This window comes from Drosophila arizonae, chromosome 5 (assembly GCF_054131065.1).
Source record: "Drosophila arizonae isolate 15081-1271.41 chromosome 5, UAZ_ARI_1.0, whole genome shotgun sequence".
NCBI classification, from domain to species: domain Eukaryota; kingdom Metazoa; phylum Arthropoda; class Insecta; order Diptera; family Drosophilidae; genus Drosophila; species Drosophila arizonae.
This window is the reverse complement of record NC_142925.1, coordinates 5,644,261-5,665,153: the sequence shown is the minus strand read 5'-3', so window position 1 is coordinate 5,665,153 and position 20,893 is coordinate 5,644,261. Positions and strand designations below refer to the sequence as shown.

Sequence of the window (20,893 nt, the reverse complement as noted above, 5' to 3'; positions counted from 1 at the left end):
GGGCTTATCAGCGGACGAAGTAGCATTGTTGATATTATCGGGAGATAACTTGATCACGTCATACAACTCTACAAAATAACTTTGATGTGTGCAGAGTAATGAATAGAGAGTTAAGATGGGAGACAGACTAACAGAGAGAGAGAGAGGGAGAGAGAGACCAAGAGAGAGAGAGAGAGAGTAAATGGGAGAGAGTGTGTATGATCGATACAGTGAGCTATGGCTTAAGGCTATGCATATTAATTGTGCGTGAATAAATAAATAGCTAGAACTGTCGCGTAATCGCATTTGATTGCATGATATGCCAATCTGTGGTGGGCATCTGTTATCATTATATATACATATAGTTGTATATATGGATATATAGGCACAAGTTCAGTGCTTCGAGTGGTGGATTATCAATAGTAATGTGATTTCATGACATCTTATCGATGCACTTAAGTATTGCTCTAACAATTATCTGAAAAGTATATTTATAGATAATAAACACTTGTTAAATATTGGTTGTCAATTGATTTTGCAATTTTTGCCTTTTTTTATTATAATGTGTGTGCGTATAGGTAATATATTTGTTATTGTATTTTATATGCCAAGCAGTTTTTTAAACATATTTTTTGTTATTTATTAACTTAGTTACGTTCGTTTTTTTTTCGGGGCTTGGGTTACAATAATATTTGTTTTAAGTTTAATTAAGTAAAATATATATGTATTAAAAACATCATGAGCGAATTTAGAATTTATTGTTTTTATACCCATTTACGAAAGTGAAATGAGTATTATTTTTTTTTTTTTTCATTGAATATTAATATAAGCTATATACAAACATTTTGGAGATTAAATAGAGTCGAATTTGGACTTGCACGTTTTGTGGCTATATTAATAAGGAAGGCACTGTTTAAGCTAGTGACTTAAATAACAAAGCGTGTTTCGGCATGTGAGTGTGACTGTGTGTGTGTGTTTGTGTGTGTGTGTGTGTGTGGGCTTATGCATATATATATGTGTGTATTTATCAACTGTATGTAGGCTCGTATAAATACTCATGGGTTTCTGTTTTAACCTACAGTAATTAATTGCATTGGCTTTGCAAATACTCATACATACATATGTATATACATATATATATATATATATATAAATTTGTATATATATTTTTAGATCAACTATTTGCTAGCAAGGTTTAAATGCTTGATTAATATATGGTTTATAGATACTTTTAAATATATTTATTTATTTATTTTACTTTTATATATTCGTATCGAAATTAGTTTTGAGGTTCCAACAATTCTATGATAATTGAAGCAAAAAATTCGCAAAATTCAACCACATCTAAATCACAGACTCCTAATATAAGAGAGATTTACAAATATAAATATACAAAATATACTCTCAAATCAAATACAAATTTCGAGTAATTTGTCAAAAATATTGTAACTTAAAAGATAACATTATTTCTTTTCGTTTTTGTGTTTTGTTTTTCTTTAACATAAATTAAAAATAATAATAATATAAAATAAAGAAATTAATGCATGACATGGAACTAAAAACTAATTAAGTCAACTGGCCCTAAAGATAAAAAAAAAAATAAACAATAAACTATAAAAGACCAGCATGTAGGACATGGAACGGTGAATGCATGTGCAATTGTATTGATAATATGAGTGTGTGTGTGTGTGTTTATGTGGCCTGGCCCAAAATGAGCTTCATATTTGAATCTAATCTACTCTTCGTTCTGCACCACATGGCGATGCTTGTGTTGATGGTGATGATGATTGTGGCTCTGATGATGACGATGATGATGATGATGATGATGGTTATGATGCGTTCGCAAGTGATGCTGTGTCTCTGCTGACTGCTGAAACGATTCTTCAGCCTCCATAGATGCGCACTCTACGCTCTGATGATGATGACGTCTACGATGATGATGAATTTGCTCCCTCTGCTCGCTCTCGTTCTCGCTGTTCTCCAAATTGTTGTCAATTGTTGGTGAATTTAATGTGGTCGCCTCCGCATTGAGGTGCTCTCGACTGCGTGATGGATTGAGCACCTGGCTCTTGAGGTTTTCCAGTTTGCCATTGGTTCGATTCTCAAAGCTCTTTTCCGTCAACAGTCCGTTGCCCAAGAATCTCACGTCTAGTCTTGGGCATCTGTGGGAGGGAAGGGGGAATTATATTTTAGAATGGGCAAATGAAATGAACAGTTAAAGTATTTATAATAATTCTTTCATTATTTAAATCTAATATGAAAACTTTTTCTTTGCAATGAAAACTTTCTGTTTTTGCTTTTATATATTATAAACGTTTTTATATATTATCATTAATAGTTTTTTAAAATTTATTTTATTTTTATTATTATTATTAATTCACTAGCCGTGACCATGATATAATTAATTTTTCATTTCCGCTCGAAAGTAGGCAACACTTTTTTGTACGCTTCAATGGAATATCCGCAAAAACTATTGCCTACTTTTCGATGTTTTACAAAAATGTATAATATATGATATTTTATTTAGGCGCGCTTTGGATCGTTTCAAATCAGCTGCCAATTTTTTTTTTTTTAAATTGTGAAAAATTTGATGTGATTTTCGTTCATGCTTACCGCGACAGCGTGTTGTTTTCCATATTAGGCATAGGCGTCGCTGGTCCGTAGACGGACCACGGGACTGCAATATCTGTAAAGTACATTGAAAATGCAAGATTAAGCGATGCAAAGTACTTCAAGTTGCATGCAATATTCAACTGAACAACAAAACCAATTCAAAACAAAAAAACAAAAGAAATCAGAAAAAATAACAACAATAACAAATTTACAGGCGAAAATATTGAGCAATCATGCAAGTCGGCGACGACTAACGCTTAGCGAGTTTCTCATAGCAATAATATCGGCACGAATAAAACAACAATAGCAAGAGCAACAGCGAGAGCAAAGAATAATGAAACATAAGGCGGATGCTGCATAAATAGCAGCCGCTTTTAACCTACGCACCACGGTGCGTATGAGCAATTTGCATTAGTAGCAAGCGAGCGAGCTGCATGTATGCGTGTGTGTGTGTCTGTGTGTGTCTATGTGTGTGTGTGTGTGTGTGTGTGTGTGTGTGTGTGTGTGTGTGTGCATATCTTACCAACCATAACTGGCGACACGAATACTACTGAATACTATGAATATTTTGGCATTTGTCTGTATCCGCTAGTAAAATTTCTATTTATTTACTCATGAAGGGGCAACGAACGAATTGCGCACTTTGTGAGCGCCAAATCGAAACCAAAAGTTGTAAAGAATGAAATTTGCATCGGCAAGACGGCTGCACATCTAAAACGTGCTCAACATTTATTTCAATATTCAATGTGTGTATATATAATACACCTAGGTATATGGATAGGTATTGAATTATTAAGCTTGTCTTTTTTCTTTTTGTTCTTTTTTTTTTTTTTAGTATTTCTTTTGGAATTTGTGAATTTGCAGTTTTTCCCAAGTCTCGCCGTTTGCTGAGCTCGTCAAAATTGTGACGACGAACTTTTAATACGAGTTTTTTACGCTTGCGATTTCATAGCAATTGCAAAATATACACTTTTTTTTTTTTATAGCCTCAGTTGCCTCAAAAGAGCAAGACAGAGAGAGAGAAAGAGACAGAATGAGTGTAAGCGTAACAAACTGAAAGGCTGCTAAATTATTGAACTTGTTGAAACGTAAATAAATGCGCCTGATTATGTCATACATTTGGGGGCCTGGCCGGAAGTCGAAAAATTGGCTATATCGAGGGCTGACGGGGGCAATGAAACGGGCGACCTCGTCTTCTTTGATGTTCCACACATGTCTTTGGGCAGTTAGTTAAAGCTTGGCTAACAACACGCTTACCTGCCTGAACGCAAGTGGGTGGCTGAAAGTAGAGGCCCGGCAGCAGCTGATTGTCCTCGTCGTCGTGCACCTCAATCATCAGCAGGCCCACCTCAATGGGCAGATGTGAGTGCTGTGTTGGATGTTGCTGCTGTTGTTGTTGCTGCTGCTGTTGCTGTGCCCAGTAGGTGAGCGCGCACTTGACATCGATGTCCACCCAGCCGGTCTTGGTGCTGCTCAGCATGATGGTGTTGCAGGTGCGCTTCTTGCGCTCTGTGAGAGACGAGAAGATTTTGAGTGACGATACGGGGTTAGTTTTTGGCTAAAGAGGCCCGTTATGGCTGGGGACTTCAGGTACGCACCTAACTTACGTTTCTTCTTCTGCTGATGGACAATGTAGACGGTGACGCGTATCTGCGACTCGAGGTAGGGCTCGCGACAGGACGGCGTCGTGGCGGGCATTGGCTCCACGTTGCCGCTGCCGCTCGCTGCTGTGGCTGGCGCGGCTGTTGTTTTATCAGCCGGATTTATTTTGTACAGCCGCAAAATGGCGCTGTCTAGGATCAAGTTATTGTTGCCGTATTGCTGAAAGACGCTGCTGGCGAATTCCAACGTCACATTGCTCGACTGCTGCCAGTTGCTGGGCGTCGTCTCGCTGTTGCATATGGGATAGCCGGCCTTCTCGTGCGACGGCTGATTCAGCTCGGCCTGCTCCGCCTGGCTATCATTGACATCCGACTTGGTTACAGCGATGCGTATGCGTGAGCGTATCTCGTTAATCCTGCAATTTGCAAATGGCATCTCGTTTTGTTTAATCTATGACTATGACTATGACTACGTCTATGACTATGACTGACAAACAAACTATCTAACTAATTTGGCTCAAGTGTTTATGTAAAGTCCACTTAATTGACATTTGAGCGTTGTCGTAACTGGCGCACCACTACAACCACAGGCAACTAGTTAGCCGCTGCTCGCGGCTCATAAATGAAAACGTGCCATTTAGCGCTGCTTTATAGCGCATTGATTCAATTTATTCAGACAGAGACGGATCAACGTGGATGTCTAGTTCTTTATAAGCTAATTCTTTTCGGTTTATTTTTGTTGTGGAAATTGGGTTGTGTGTTTTACGCGTGTACCGAACTCAAAGCAATAGAAACTCGCCTCAGTGTGTGTGTGTGTGTGTGTGGGAGCACTGATAGATGCTGAGATTTCTCAAAGCGAAAAACTAACAGTTTTCTGAGAATTCATAATAAAATGTTTTAAGTGTGGAAAATGAGTTTCTCTCGCTGATGATAAATAAAATAAATGTTTTCCAGCAACTAAATTTGAATGTAGATTTTGGAATGTCTTTGCCCTTTAAATTAGGTTTAGTTATTTTTGTCTAGTTCTAGTTCTAGTTCTAGTTCTAGCTCTGCGACAGGTCTAAAGTCTCATTCAATTAGTAAACTACGCATCCATACTACGAATCAACTGGCTTGAGATACTATTTTGTAGTAGCAGATACAAATGTATCTAATAAATAATAGACAGCAGTGAAGGCAGATGAAGTTCAGCGCCGTTGTCACTTAAAAAGCTAATGATTGCTGACCAGTAGACAGACAGAAGTAAGAGAGTCAGAGGGAGAGAGGGAGGGGGAGAGGCAGTCAGAGTGAGGAGTAGCAACAATAGTTGGCGCATATCCAACTGTAGCTATGATCTAATCTGGCACAAATACAGCCCCACAATGGGACAATTGTAGCTGTAGAGTGCGGGTGTGTGCGTGTGTCTGTCTGTGTGTGTGTGTCTGTCTGGATCGGTAATTGAGACGCGCTTTGCAAAAGTTGCGCATAAAAATTTTGCGCAGAAAGACAACTACTCAAAAAAAAAAAAAAAAAAAAAAAAAAAAAAAATTAAAAAAAAAGCCAAAAATAATGTTGAAAGGGGCAGCCGAAAAAAAAGGCAAAATCAAAACAAAACTGTTGGTCATGCGGCCAATAAATAAGACTGTAAAATATCATAAATATAATTTGGTTGCTGTTTATTGTTGTTGTTGTTGTTGTTGTTGTTGTTGCTCTCGAGCTGATTGCTGCCTGCGGCGCATTTTGTCTAGCCAAAATAATTATGGGAACATGCACTGAAAGTGAACCAAGCCAAAACCAAAGTCGTAGCCAAGCCAAGAGAGGCCACAGACGCCGTTGGCTTATTATCGCACTTGTGTCTATATATATCGCTATGTAGATATGTATGTATATATATATGCTTATACTTATGCTTATAGAATGTGCGATCGAGCCAAAGCATGCCTGCCAGACAAAATGGCCCGCTGAGGAGTTACGTTTTGACTGTCTGCTAACTGCTGTGGCATGAACTTGAAAACTTGTTGTTGTTGTTGTTGCTGTTGTTGTTTGACTTGCGGCTGTAGCTGTTCAGCATTCGATGTTCAGCGCGAGCATTGCTGTTGCTGCTGCTGCTGCTGCTGTCTGTCTGGGGCCTGTCTAGACGCCTTGTTGTACGAGGTTGTGGCTTTTTATTGGCTAGGCTAGAGGCAGCCGTTGCAGCCTGGGCCAGCGGAGCCTTAGCCTGCACATATTGGCGTGAATCACGCAGCTGCCAAGCAGTTGGGCCCCATTGAGCATGCGCCGAGGATTTTTCGGTCGGGGCACACAGGTGAATCTCTGGCCTCCATTTGGTAGCCATTTCCAGTTGGCAATCTTGAGTATTACTTAAGCTGTTGCTCGTTGCGTGCATTCCGAGTGCATCTTTTAATGAAATTCAAGCGCCCCTCATGTACGCTCAGTCCCACCTTGACGTCTACCCTGGCTTTGTGGTTGGTTTATTGCAGCTTCTGGTTTTGCTTTTCTTTTCTTTTTTTCTTCCTCTTCCTTTTCTTCTGTTTTTGCTTGTGCTTGCCCCGTCTGTGTGCGTCTCGGCATCGTCGTCGTGCGTCTTGCCTACAAGTCATCTCGTCTGGCTGACTGCCACTGCCACAGCCACAGCCACAGCTACAGCTACAGCCAGTCTGTGCCGCAGCCGCAGCCTCAGCTCCAGCCTGTGTGTGCGCATATACAATGCGCGGCTAGACAGTGTCTCGCCGGCTGCACTTCATTATCATGCGTCGACGAACAGTAGTCGTAGTCGCAGTCCGTCGTCAGTCGTCCGTCGTCAGTCGTCTGTTGTCCGGCTTGCGCGTCCGTCCGTCAGTCCGTCAGTCAGTCATTCAGTCAGAAAACTCAGACAGTGACTGGCAGACCGTAGACCGCGTCGCTTAGTGGCCACAAAACATACGCCTACAACTGTTTGCACTGCTGGGCAACAGGGGGCGCTGCAGGCAGCCAGGAAAGGCGCAAGGCGAGGGCGCCTTGGGGGGAGGTAGGAAACCAAGTCTACAAGTCTGAGTATCAGCTTTGAGTAGCCAAGTCTGGGCAAACATATGACCATGTCTCAATATTACTCATACGTCATAATTATGACTGGCGAGCGGTTTCTGTCTGCGCGCAGCCAGCCAGCCAGAGCAATCAAACAAGCAAAAGAAAAAGAGAGTTATGCGTTGGCACAACGAAGCTGAAATACCCTGAGGATAGATATTGTGGAGTATTGATATGGGAGAATCGATAATATATATAGAGAATACGAGTTGCGATTGGGACAAATTATATACAGCAACAGAAGCAACGGAATAGGAGCTGAAGGGAAGCAAAGGGAAGGGTATTGGGTGGGAAAATATAAATTGGTTAGAATTGCTTGAGTTATCTTAGAAGATAATTTACTTTAAAGTAAGGTATAGGTTTTTCTAAATTTATATAAAATATATGAATTCGAACTTCTCTTTAAGAACTTTCGTGACTCTATGCAATAGTTATGTAATCCGCTCATCTACTCTGTTTCTTTATAGGCATCGTCTCGTTAGCTCTTGCGTTAACTATTTCATATATGTAGCTATGTGATCTGTCTATTTACACTATTAAGCTGAGAAGCTGGCAGCGCGCTTTAGCATGAGACAGCAGCTGCAGAAGACGTTTCGGAATGAATTGTTAATTTGGTAGATCGGCTACAATTATGAAATATCTAATGGGCTAGCAAAGAATTTCGCATTTCCTGACATACCTGAAATACCCTATAAATCATTTAACAGTATCTGTGTGGCTGAATATTAATCAAATGCTTGATTGGGCGCAGTTTGTTTATGAAACGGAGCAACAAGAATATCACATTATAAATATATATGTCTATGTATATGTATATGTATATGTTTATATTTATGCTTGTCTACCCATGGACTGCATGTGTCTCGCATAGCAACGACCTACAAAAAGTTCATTAACGGAGCCAGCTAGACATGGCCCAGACTGTTCCCAGACATTTTCCAGACAGCTGGCCGCATGGACGTATACAAATACGCAGAGGCCAGGCGGCGGCGGAATTCGCTGCAATTGCAGCCAGTTCGTCTCAGTGTGTCTGTGTGTGTGTGTGTCTTTCTGCTTTGTGCAGCAGTGCCCGCCAGTTGTAAGTAGTATCTGATAGACAGGCGCAGATACAACGATAAACGGCCACAGATACAAATGCAGTCACAGCTCAAGCTATGGATGTGACTGTGCAGAGTTCGCCTTCTGGCACCCCCTTGCGTCTAGGGTCTGTTGTTGTTATAGGAGACACAGCGCAGCTTGGTCTAGTTGAGACAGGTGTTGACAGCCGTCAATCAAGCAGTCGCTGGCTGGCTGGCCAAGCGGTATGCTTGGAATCTTCAGCAAACAATCAGCTTATCAGATCAGATATAGCTGAAGAGCGAGGGGGGAGGTTTCGAGTTCGAGTTCGGGTTCGGGCTCGGGTTTAGCAACACGTGCAGAAAGAAATCTCATTTACATATATCATATATATATATATTTATAGTATTAGCTTAAAATTGCACACATGTGTTTATTGTTTATTAATTTGGACGTTTGGCATTTGGAAAATCGTGTTAAATGTTAAGCGAATTGAGGCGCAAAGCTATATACTACATCTATATAGAATATAAATATATTCATATATTGTAGAGTATATAAACTGTTTTGTGGGGTTCTTGGCCACATTAGTGAAATGCATATGGCTTTAACCTTGAATTGCTTCAATTGATTTTGTTTTTGGACAAACAATGTTCGCCACACAGCAATTTGGCCAATTCTTAAAAATTTCTGTTTATACGTCAAAATGTGGAAAATATTTAATTGGAAAGTGAAAAAATGCCCACAATTTCGTGTTTCGGCTATTGTTCTAAATTTACAATTGTTTTATATATATAAATATAACAATTCTTTTTTTTTTTTTTTGCTGAGAAATGCTCTTAATATTTTTAAGTTTCTATTTTTATTTGCTTTCAAGTTTCACTTTTTTTTTTTGTGCGGCAACAAATTATGATTGACAGCTTGCTGGCCACGCATTGGGCACACGCCGTTAGCTGGGGCTGGGGGCTATTCTGCTCTCTTAACTGTTACTTACCGTTGCCTGGCAATTTGATCCAGCAAATGGTTTTTGTTCGCCTGTGTGGCCTCGTCCTTGGCAGCTGGATTGCTGCCGCTGCGTATGCGATTCACCTGCTCCTCGGTCAGATTGAACATGCCCCAAATCGTGCGATTGTTGGGATCGACCACCTCAGAGCGCACATCGCCGTCCATGAAGGCGGAGCGATTGATGCGTGCCGCATCGCAGGACATCATCAGCAGCTGCAAGAACAGCAGCAGCAATAGCAATCGCCGACCGCACAACACAATACTCGACATTATATAGGTTTATTCTCTGATTCTTTTAATCTGTTTCAACTGTATGAAATGCAAGTTCTGGGCAAAAGTTTTCAAGTGTTTCAGTGCACTATTTTGACAACACTTTTTAAGCCAACACAATAATTTCCACAATAATTGCAGACATAGTTTTTTATTGCCTTTCTTTTATAGAAACACGCTTTTCGCTGGTCAAGCTATTATAATGTTTTATTTTATTTTATTTTATTTTTTTATTTGGTTCACTACCGCATAAATCTCAGAGTTGGTTTGATTTTATTTAAAATAATTTGCATTTATTTTCTTTGGATTTATTTGCCTGTCGATGTGTTCACTCTAAGAACCAAGTATGAAGTGATTTGCACGAGTCGTTTTTTAGTCTTAAATAAGAAAATATTTGGTTGTGCCGGGGCATACCTACTTTGTTATGGTCGTAAACGCGCGCCTGCACTGCAAGAAATTTTTGTTGTTGCAAAGTTGACGAATGCCGCATGCAATTAAAAAAGATTCAATTGAGCACTTTGAGTAAGTTTTTTTTTTCCAAAAGTTTTCTTTATGTAAAAATAGAGTTTTAATTGTTTGAATTGCAGAACATTTTGCAGACAGCATAAAGAAACTTATTTTAAACTCTGTTAAGTGATAGAGATTAAATATTCTGAATTTGGTAAATTATTTAAATGTTGCATGTTATAAATAAAAAGCATTTGTGAAAAATATATATGAAATATTTGAGAAAAAAATTATATATGTTTTTAAACATTGTTTTTTTTTTGTTTTTTTTTTTTGTTTTTTTTTTTTTTTTTTTAAGGCTTAAACAAATAAAAAAGTTTTATTTTACTTATATATATTTTTATATTTTATAATTTAAATAATAAACAATTTATTCAAGTATCAATATTTTTAAAAAATGTTTCAAATGCATAGACTTTTTTTCTGATCAATTAATTTAAATATAAAGGAAAAAGTTACATATTTCTATTTTTCTTTTGATAGTTATATAATATTTTATTAAAAGTTTATTATATTTTAATTTATTTTTATTTTATTTTAAAATGTTGTAAATTTTTTTTTTAAATAGACTTTAATTAATTTTTAATATAGATATTTACTAGGAAGGTATTCCATTAAAATTATCTTGAAATAAATTTTGTGCTAGTCATAATTTTACAATCAGCCCGAAATAGAATCAGAACTTTAATTGTTAATTAACGTCGATATTTTTCGTTTCCGTCTAGTTTTAACCAATTCGCAAGTCTATAAAAGAAAAACAATTTTAGTACTGTAGATTACTTTCATCAAACTACATAATTTCAGCTATTAAATATTTAGAATTTATTATTGCAATTAAAAGTGCTCAATTTTACTATATTTATGACACATAATTCGTTTCGATAAGCACGCGCAAAGCACAAGTGCTGCCAGATCTATTTTTGCAGTGTATGCGCTGCAGCGCTTCGGGCTGATAGTTCGGATTTTGTGTTTGCCGACGCTGCCGACGCAACCGACCAATCAAAATCAGCGCTGTGGCCGCTGTTGTTGTTGTTGCTGCTGCTGCTGCTGTCGCTGCTGTTGAGAGGATCTCTGCCAGCGTCGCGGTCGCTGTCGGCGCTGCCGTTGCGTTGCCTTTCCGTGTGCTTGCTTATCTTATCTGTGTGTGCGTGAGTTTCTCGGTATGCGTGCGTGCGTATGTGTGTGTGTGTGAGTGTGTGTGAGTGCGTGTGCGTCTGTGTGGGCGTGTGTGAGTGCAGCTAGTTTCTTATCGTAAAAGAAAGTGATATTCGTTCTTTCATCTTTCTGTCTGGAAAGCGGGGAGTGCATTATAGCAATATAATATCAATAAAGATTTCGCACAATAAATCGATAGTGTTGCCCCCTATAAATCAGGTAAGCACTTGTTTTTCCTCTACGATTTACTGTCGCAGTTACTCTACTAACTGTAATTATAAATTAATGTGATTATATTGCTGAGAATTAAGTGCGTGATAATTAATTTTAGTTACTTGAACTTTGATATCTGCTACGTTTCGTGAGTGCGTAGCGATTATATAAGAGCTTAGCTGATATTATAAAGTGCCATATATATAAGATTTGGCTTTAATCAAATTGTTTTGATATTTCAATTGACTGAGTTAATTTCGTTATCATAATTTTTCTGTTATCTTCTGCCATACATTTGTGAAATACAAGTACAACTACAACTACAACTACAACTAATACTATACGCATGTCTTTTGTAGTGTAATCTATTGAAGATTTGTCTCCTTGATTTGCTTGTCATTCACTTTGACATTGCTTTTCTCTCGTCCAAGTACATATTAGGCAAATTCGGACGCATATTTTTGGCTATCAAGCGAATGTGCGTACTGATTAATGGGCGCGGAAAAAGTGCGTGTGATCGTGTTGGCATTTTGCTTGGATCATTGTTGGGCATTATTGCTATATCTAAGCAAATCAGCGGAAATAATCTATTATTATTATTATGGCTAGGCAGTCGGTGCCAGGCACGTGTTTAACCCACGATGACCAAGTAGAGTTTTACAGTTAGAGAACTATCAAGGATATATACGAGTTGTTAGACGACGTATAAAATTTACTTGTCATTTGTATATAGATATATTATTATAATTGGTAACTTAAATGTTCAAAATGAACTTAAAATTCAACTGATTTTAATTGAATGACAATTTCAAAAGGAAATACATGAATTTATCCTTACTTTTAAGTCAGAGTTCAAGAACTGTCATTTAGTATTTAGTATTTAGTATTATTTAAACATCTGATCCATGACTTCATAATTAAGAAAGCTAACTAATTTCAGCTGAAATTGAAAACTGTAATCTAAGTTAAGAATCTCTTTAAGCTACATTACTGTGCCGTACCACGCACGGCTAGATGAGCTTTAATTAGAATTTTAGTTTGTTATCTGCTAGAGAGCTGAGCTTAAATTGGAATTTCAGTTTGAAATCTGCTTGATTTTTTTTATTAACTACGATTTCCTTTACCCACACAGCGAATATATGAAACCAAGTTAAGCTTAAGCTACACTCTATGTTAGATATTCGATACATTTCCACCTCCTCCCTTTCGCAAAGTAGAAAATGGCTATCCTTTTTAGCACTGAGAGCTCAGCTCAGCTATAAATCACTCAAGTTTCCACAATTCATTCTCAATTTCTCTTCAACTTTCGAGCATTATAAATTTAAGTCAAATTTGGAATTTTATCATAGTTCTCTTATTCCACATTGCGAACTGAGCTTGAAAAGAAGGTTAGACTCTCTCTTTCTAACAAATATTGCCTATAACAATAGTCATTAGAAGAATCCTATACTTAAGTTTAAATCTCTTCCAATTTTGTATCATTGATTACATATCATTAATCAATCAATCAACATCAATCATTACATTTAGTCGACTTTTGAGCATATCTATTGCTTCTTTTGCCCATCCACCGATAGCTTGAGGGCTCGTTGTACGTTTGTTCCAAATACTTCTGCTTCCTTCTCGAAAGAACACATTCATATCGATATTTTTGTACATTTCGTATATACGGAAATCACAAGCGCGACTTCAAGGACGTTGCTGATTTATTTATTTATTTATTTATTTACTTTCGGCTGCTCTCTTCTGGATATAGCATCAGCCAGAGAGAAGAAGACACGCTTATCACATGTCATCATCGTTTTCTCTTCTTTTTTTTTTTCTACACAATTTTTGTGTGTTTGTTCTTTTTTTTTTTTGCCGTCTGGTCCAAATTGAATTTCAAAATGATTGTATAATTTGGAGCACTTTAAAGTCTGGATTTCACACCATTTAACTGGCTGTCCAAGTGTCTGTCTGTCTGCCTGTCTGTCTCTCTGTCTCTCTGACTGTCTGGCTGTTATGCATTATATGTCTACACATTGTTGAGGCTTGAAATGAAACACCTACATGGCATTTGGGGGGCGGGTGGTGGGCGCGGCCAGACGTCGTCTGTTATGCAAAGTTGCAATCGCATCAAATGCTCAAAGAGCCACAGATCATAATCTCAGCTGGAGAAAAAAGGAATAGACAACAACAACGAAAAAAGAAAGAGATAAAAACGAGCTCTTTCAATCGACAGACCCCCAGAAAGGCATTTAGAATAAATACAACAACTACAACAGCTACAACAGCAACAACAACAAAAACGAAACATGCGCGCGACATTTGTCGAGACGTTTATATAATAATGTTTATTTATTTGACTTGTACACACATTTGCATAGAATTTGCCCCACTTCGTGGACAATAACAGAAGGAAAAAAAAAAAACGCAAAATAAAGAGTCAATCAGAGGCAGTCAAAAGTGTTATGTAGACGACAATTGGAACGCGAAATGAGTCAAAGCCAAAGCCACAGGCCACAGGCAACAACAGCAACAGCAGCAGCAGCAGCAGCAGCATTCGATAGTTCATTAATTTCAAGGCTAGACTACAGACCACACACAGCCCCTGGCACGCCCCAGTGCTCCAAAGCCAAGTGAAAACATTGTAATTGGCAGTTAGCCTAGTGGCCAATGTAGTAGTTCCCTTTGATCTCATCTAGCCAAAACTATTTTTTAATATTTGTATAGACATCTATATATTTAGTTCCCATTTTTTGCAAGTTTTTGCTATTTTGCTATTTTTGTATCGAAAACAAATTTTATTTTGACAAGGCGGCATGTCTCATGCCAGTTAAAAAAGATTTCATTTGTACAATCGACAGGAATGTTCAGCTGCCCATTAAAAGTTGCGCTCTCCAGCTTTCTCTATAAAGGGGAAGCACTTCACACAGTCAAAAAATCGGTGGCACCTCTCTCTCTCTCTCTCTATCTCCCTGTCTCTCTCTAATTAATCAATATATGTGGGGAATGCGTATGGCTAGGCAACTGTGAATCTGAATGCTACAGCTTCAGTAGTTTATATCAATCATGATCTCTACCTCAATTTTCAGGTATTTCAGAAACTTAACCAGCAAGTGAGCTGCATAGCCTTGTGTATCTATTTCTATTAATTATTAATCGATTATTCGTTAACTTAATCGGTTTTGTATGATATTTACTTTGAGTTACCTTTAAGATCAAGGCCTAGTCAAATCAGTGTACAATTTATTCACAGCAGTTAGAGTCGGATCAACTTTACAATTATTATCGTAACATTTCCAATCGATAAATATCGTTCTGCTTGTAGTGCATCTCAAAGTCGTGCAGTGGCCAAGGAAAAGTATTCTTAAGTGGTTTTGCAGCAGCTGGCAGGTGGTGGCAGATGCCAGTTGGCAGGTGTTTGGTAGTTGGTCTTCTTTGCTGGCAATTAAACTTAAATCGAACTAACAAAACTCACAAGACCAGTAGCTAAAACAAAAAACAAAAACAAGAAAAAAAGAAACATTTGGTCAATAAACCACTTATTGTTCAAGATTGTGTTTGACAACAATTATCAGAAGCAATTACCGCGTGCGGGGACTATTCTAAAAATAAAAATAAATATAATAAAATAAAACAAATACGTAATAAAATAAACGAATATGAGTTGCGTTCAGTTGCGTATCTAACACGCACCGGATCAGCCTGCTTATCACCTGGCTAGGTGATTGAACTGGAGCGGAGCAGCCGATTATCGAGGCGATATATGTATTTGTATTTATATATATGATGAAATACACAATATCATTGATATTGTGGAGCGACACCAAATAAAAAATTGAGCCACGTCTGAGTGGCCGGCTAATTGGTATTTCGGCCAAAGTACTTGCACTGAACTGAATTTAAGCATCAATATAACACATAATTGATATAATTGTAAAGTGAGGCAGTGGGCAGCGCTGGAGCAGGAGGATGGCGAGCTGTAGGAGGTGGGGGATGGCAGGGGGGTGCTGCATGAGATCAGAAAATAACATGAGTCGGTAGCATCATCAGCAGAGCCGCACGCCAGAGGTCTATTAAAAATACATACATGATTTTAACGCAGACAGCACAGCTCCAGACCAGACCAGGCCACAGTTGCACCAGCAACAGCAGCAACAGCAGCAACAGCAGTACCAGCAGCACCAGCAGTAGCAGCAACAGCAGTAGCTGTGGCAGACACAGACCAAGTCAATAAGTTGGTTAGTTAGCCGGTTGCTGTTGTTGCTGCTCGTGCAGCACTTGGGTGTTGCCGGTTGTTGTTGTTGCTGTTGCTGCTGATGCCGGGTGCAGTAGCCGAATGCAGTTGTCGTGATTGTTGTCTCAGATTGCATGTGGAATGCAAAGACCAGGAGCCAATTTGTTATTGCTGTTGTGTTATGCCCGCTGGCTGGCTACCGTTGCAGCCGCCTCTTCGTGTTGCTGTCGTTCAGCTGCTGCTGCTGCTGCTTCTGCTGCTACTGTTGGAGCTGCTACCTCTGTTTCTTCTTTTACCTTATATACCCTCGGCATGGGTCTTATGATTATGTGAAACGAGCAATGACAATCAGCTGAAATGGCCTGTAAAGTAAATATAGACAAAACTCAAAAGGTAAAATTATGTGTGTATATATTTATAGACCTATGGTAAACTTGGTATGTTTTGTGCTACATCACAAATCTTAATTTTTGTTTATTTGATTGTGTCACGTGTGTATAAATATAAATGACTCAGTAATAAAGAGGCATTGATAAGGAGAGTTAACTGTAGCTAAAGATCTATAAACAAAAACTCATTGATAAGCTTGAATAAATAGGCAATTAAAAAGAACTCAGAGAGATTGCAGAATTATTTGTAGATTTAGTGCTTGAGGTAGAAACTATAGATTAGGATCTATAGAAGCAAGTGCGTGAATATTTTCCATTGATGTGGAATATTGATATGTTCAAAATTAAAAAAGTATATAAAAGAAGTTTAATTTAAAATATGTATATAAATATAAAATTTTTAAATTAAGAAAATAAAAAAAATTAGAGTTAAAAATATAGTAATAGTTAAAAAAATTATTTAAAAAATTTTTTAGTTAAAAATAATTTGTATGAAAAACTGTATTGTATCATTTTAAACATTTTTATAAGTTTCAAAAAAATATTTGATTACGTAATGGCCCAACGTATTTGTAGAGTATACGTAAATCAATGTCAAGGCAAATTGGCATGTTTTTCTTATTTTCTTTAGTTTTTGCATTTCTGGTTGTTATTAATTTTCGTGCATTTTTTTTTTGTTTTTTTTTTTTTTTTTTTCGGTTTTTAGGACTTTCGCGTGCCGTCGTTTGGCTTCTGCCCAGCACCAATCAGGCAGAGCTGGTGCCAGTGCCGGTGCACAGCGGCTGAGATAGAGCCAGAGTCAGCCGGAGTGACGATGCAGACTGGAGACTGGAGACCCAAGAATCAGAGACCCCAAGCCAGACAGCCCGTCGCAGACGCTCAACGGGCCGCGAGTCGCATGGGGCAGCGGTCGAGGCCGAGGTAAGTAATGTTGATGTTGGCATTTAAGCAGGCGTGTAGTCGCATCTTGTTGATTGTCAAAATTGACAATGAATGCGCCTCACACACAGATAGTGTGAGAGTGTGAGTGTGTGCGTGTGAGTGTGTGCGTGTGAGTGTGTGCGGAGTCTTTCAGCCAAGGGAGTAGACAAGTGCATATATCTCACATGTCTGCCGTTTGTCTGGAGGCCGTCGCAGACATACGCTGATGTTGATGTGCATGTTGATGCCAATGCTGCTGCTGCTGCTGCTGCTGTTGCTGTTGCTGTTGCTGCTGTCCTTAAGAGTTGCATCCAAATATGGACCATTGCCTGCCGCTGTTGCTGTGGCTGCTGCGACTGCTGCATGCGGCCTGTGGCAGGTGAATAAGGTAGTCGGCCCAGACGCCTTGGCTGCTGTCCGGGCATGGGCATATAGTTTGCTCTCTGCCTGCCTGCAGTTTCACACTTTGCATTTCTAAAAGTTATTTAAATGATATGCACATGCAATTCACAGCAGTAGTTGTTGTTGTCGTTGTTGTTGTTGTTGCTGTCGTCTGGCTGCACTAGCTGTAAACTGAGACTGCCAGCAATTATGAGCGTCTGGCTGTCTGCCTTTTACAATATTTTTAACATACAATACATACATATATATTTATACACGTATATATTTTTGTATTTTTTTCTTTTGCCCGCTCTTTTAATTATCTGATTTCTAAGCGAGCCACGGCATGGCAAGCGATAGCCATCGCACATGTGCGGAGCTTAAAATTTCAATTTGGCCACCAAATTGTCGCCGCTGTTAATTGCCTGTGTCAGCCATCTTGGCCGGATGACTAAGCAGCAGCATGCAGCATGCAGCATGCAACATGGAACGGCAGCAACACCAGTAGCAGCAGTCGGCAGTCGGCAGTCTCCAGCCTGTTGTCTCCTGTCTCCTGTCTGTCTGTTTGGTCTGGTCTTGGCCATAAATTAATGCATAATTATGTGTCTCCTCGGCCCGATGGTAGTAAAAGTGAAATATAATTCAGATTTCCGATGAAGCGAAATTAGCTAAGGACAGTTTGCACACATGCTGCTTGCACACATTGTGGCCATTTCTAGTCTATTGAATGGGGCACCTGTTGGGCCTACTTACTGCCAACTCAATCAGAGCTAGAGGTAGGCTACCGCGGTGCAGAGGGGCAGCTACCAAGCTGCGCAAGCGCAGCACGTTAATTTTAAGCATTCGTCGCGTAAAAGGCAATCAAATAAATGAAGATGCAACCCAGGCCTTAAATGGTGCAAAAATAACTCAAGACATTCCCTAAGAGCCTACGTGCATAACGATGCACAGTCAGCACCTACCTCTGCCTCCACCTCTCTCTCTCTCTCCCTCTCTCTCTCTCACTCTTGCTTTTGGCTCTTCTGCTCCGTTTTCTTTCCCTTTTCTTTGTGTCTTATAAATAAAACTACGTCTCTATAGGTTCGGGGTTGGTGTCTTTCTGCTTGCAGCTTATTTATAGGGCAGTCGGCGCGTGCCGGCACGCATTTAACCATGGTCACATACATATGTATGTGTATATGTATATTTACAGTGTCTTTGTCCACGTGGCTGTTCGAATTAATTCATTGGGCGCTGCACATAGCCTTTGCTAGTCGAGTCTGGCAAATGAATGAAATATCGTTTATGGTAATTTTTGCCTTAAATGCCTATGTATGTGTGTGCGTGTGCCTGTGTGAATGTGTTTGTGAAAAAAGTTCTGCTAACTATGCTAATTACTGAGGTTCTTACTGCAGCTGGGGCACAGGGTGTTTCGTGTGCGCTTCATATTTTTATTGCATACTTTGCGGCAGTTCGAATTTAATTGTGAAGTCAATTTGAGTTTGTTTGTCAATTGAGTCATTTGGGTTTGCTGAATTGGTTATATACAAAACTGAAGTTGAAATTCAGCTGAAATGCACATACATATATACTCAAAAAGTATATGCATTCTATATTAAAATTCTGATGTAAGTCCAGCTTATGCTTTGCTCAACTTTTCATTGATTCTCAAATAGTTTTAGTTTATGTGTATCACACGCACACATACATATATAAATATATGTAAAATTTGCAAAATGTGCGACATGGTCTGCGCCTATGATCCTGCATGCCCGCCGGCTGCACGAGTAAAGGGTCGCCTGTTCACTGTACTGTTGCTTTACTGTTGGCAACGCGAGTACGATAAGCGGCCGTACGAGAACTTTCAGTTTCGCCGCTTGGACTTTGAGGAGCGCATGAATCGTCGCTATCACTGCATACGTGATTTTCGCACCATTGTGAACTTTTTGCTGCAGCGTCATCTGCATTCCGTTTCCATTTGGAGCGTGGGGCTTAGCAATTGGGATGCGCGTCTGTTGCAGGACTTTGTGCTGTCGCTGCAGTACGTGCGGCAGATTGAGCTAAAGCTGATGCGTCTGCCCCACGAGTTCTTTGTCATGCTGCGCCTCAAGGCGCCCAACATGAAGCTCAGGGAACTGAGCCTGGAGGGTAAGTGCTGAATGTCAGTTGATGAATGCGCCGCACTCTATGGACAGCCAACAATGTAATGCAGGCACGCCACTCACCAGCGACGATGCGCGCATGCTGCGAGAATTTCTGCTGGCCAGCAAGACGCTGCACACGCTGAATGTCTGCTGCTGCAGCTTGACCCAATACAACTTTGCCGATGTGGCGGACGGAGTGTACAAGTCGGAGAGTATGCGCTGCTTCCACGTGAGCCGACTGCTGGGCGGCGGCCTGACTCTGGACACAGAGAAAATGATCTCGATTGTGGGCTCGCTGATGATGCAACGCAAACTGACGGAGCTCACGCTGCAGCTGTGCGAGTTCGTTGCCCAGGACATGGAAACCATTGCCGACTATCTGCAGAGTCAATACTGTACGCTGCGCAAGCTCAATGTAGCCAACAATCTGATATCAACGGATGGCGCCATGTTCCTGATGCGCGGCGCTGCCAAGGGCAACTCGCTGGAGGTGCTCGACATCAGTGGCAACTGCATCGGCTCGCATGGCGGCGAGTGGGTGGCCATGTACTTCAGTGCGTGCAACATGCTGCAGTATTTGTATCTGAATAACAATGAAATCGGCGCTGCGGCAGTCAATCTCATTCTGTTGACCCTGAAGAAGCCGTGCCGCATGAAACGCCTGCAACTGTATGGCAACAAGTTTGATGGGCGCACGGCCATGATTCTGCGCCGACTGCTGGATGCCAAGGTGGTGCTGCAGGAGGAGATCGACATAAGCTATACGTACGATGAGGCGCTGCAGGACTATCGTGTTATACCTTGGCGATAGAAATTAATGTAGTCCAGGGCGACTTTTTGTTTTCATTGTTAAATATACAAATCGACAGAGTGAGTTGAGTGAATTAAGTTACATATTAATTTATTTGCTTTAAATGTTTCACTGGCTGCTTTAGCTGCCGCCTTAACTAGCTGCAGCGCCATCTATCGAAGGCTTTGGGTAACTTGGCAGCACGTGCACAAAGCTGGTCTCAGCGCGCTCTCTCATTCTCCCTCTCTCTCTGTCTCTCTTTCCACCTGTCCCCTTCTCTTACCCTGCGTTGCTGTTGTTGCTTAGCAGATATGAATGAACTGTCAGCGTTGCCAGACTGTTGCTGTTTTATGCAATCACTGCCATGACCGTTATTATTCGTTTTTGAAATCGGAGTTGTTTTTTCTGTGGCGAATAATGCTATAAAATCTTCGCAATAATAACTCGCATTTAAACCATAGTCAAGTATAAACAACTATTTGCTTGTTTTTGTCTGAAACTTGATTTGACAGTCTGGCAGCTTTCGCTTTCGTTTCCGGCTTTTTTGTTGTTATTCTGAGTGCGCAGCCTGTGCTTGTGTGTGGGCGCGAGTCTATGTGTGTGTATGTGTGTGTGTGTGTGTGTGTGTG

General features: G+C 39.9%; 2 protein-coding genes and 1 long non-coding RNA gene across 5 annotated transcripts; 1 reads left to right on the top strand and 2 right to left on the bottom strand.

Moving 5' to 3' along the window:
• Positions 1-495: 495 nt before the first annotated feature.
• On the bottom strand, positions 496-9,940 carry ana (anachronism). Of its 2 annotated transcripts, none has more exons than XM_018012206.2 (5): positions 9,286-9,940; positions 4,200-4,609; positions 3,850-4,101; positions 2,593-2,665; positions 496-2,141 (listed from the first exon to the last, which is right to left on the bottom strand). In XM_018012206.2, exons 1-5 carry the CDS (start codon positions 9,564-9,566, stop codon positions 1,715-1,717), a joined length of 1,443 nt encoding a protein of 480 aa, XP_017867695.1. In that variant the 5' UTR covers positions 9,567-9,940; the 3' UTR covers positions 496-1,714. The 2 variants fall into 2 exon arrangements, with proteins under 2 accessions (XP_017867695.1, XP_017867694.1); XM_018012205.2 differs by having other exon boundaries at positions 4,191-4,609; positions 9,286-9,939.
• A 686-nt stretch (positions 9,941-10,626) lies between these two features.
• On the bottom strand, positions 10,627-16,184 carry LOC149268404 (uncharacterized). Of its 2 annotated transcripts, none has more exons than XR_016270266.1 (3): positions 15,514-16,184; positions 14,634-15,433; positions 10,627-10,817 (listed from the first exon to the last, which is right to left on the bottom strand). It is a non-coding gene; the product is annotated as an uncharacterized LOC149268404 (long non-coding RNA). The 2 variants fall into 2 exon arrangements; XR_016270265.1 differs by having other exon boundaries at positions 14,634-14,912.
• A 2,692-nt stretch (positions 16,185-18,876) lies between these two features.
• On the top strand, positions 18,877-20,366 carry LOC108616780 (NACHT, LRR and PYD domains-containing protein 5). Its single transcript, XM_018012209.2, has 3 exons — positions 18,877-18,958; positions 19,007-19,478; positions 19,543-20,366. The coding sequence occupies exons 2-3, from the start codon at positions 19,016-19,018 to the stop codon at positions 20,283-20,285; spliced, it is 1,206 nt and encodes a 401-aa protein (XP_017867698.2). The 5' UTR covers positions 18,877-18,958; positions 19,007-19,015; the 3' UTR covers positions 20,286-20,366.
• The last annotated feature ends 527 nt before the right edge of the window (positions 20,367-20,893 follow it).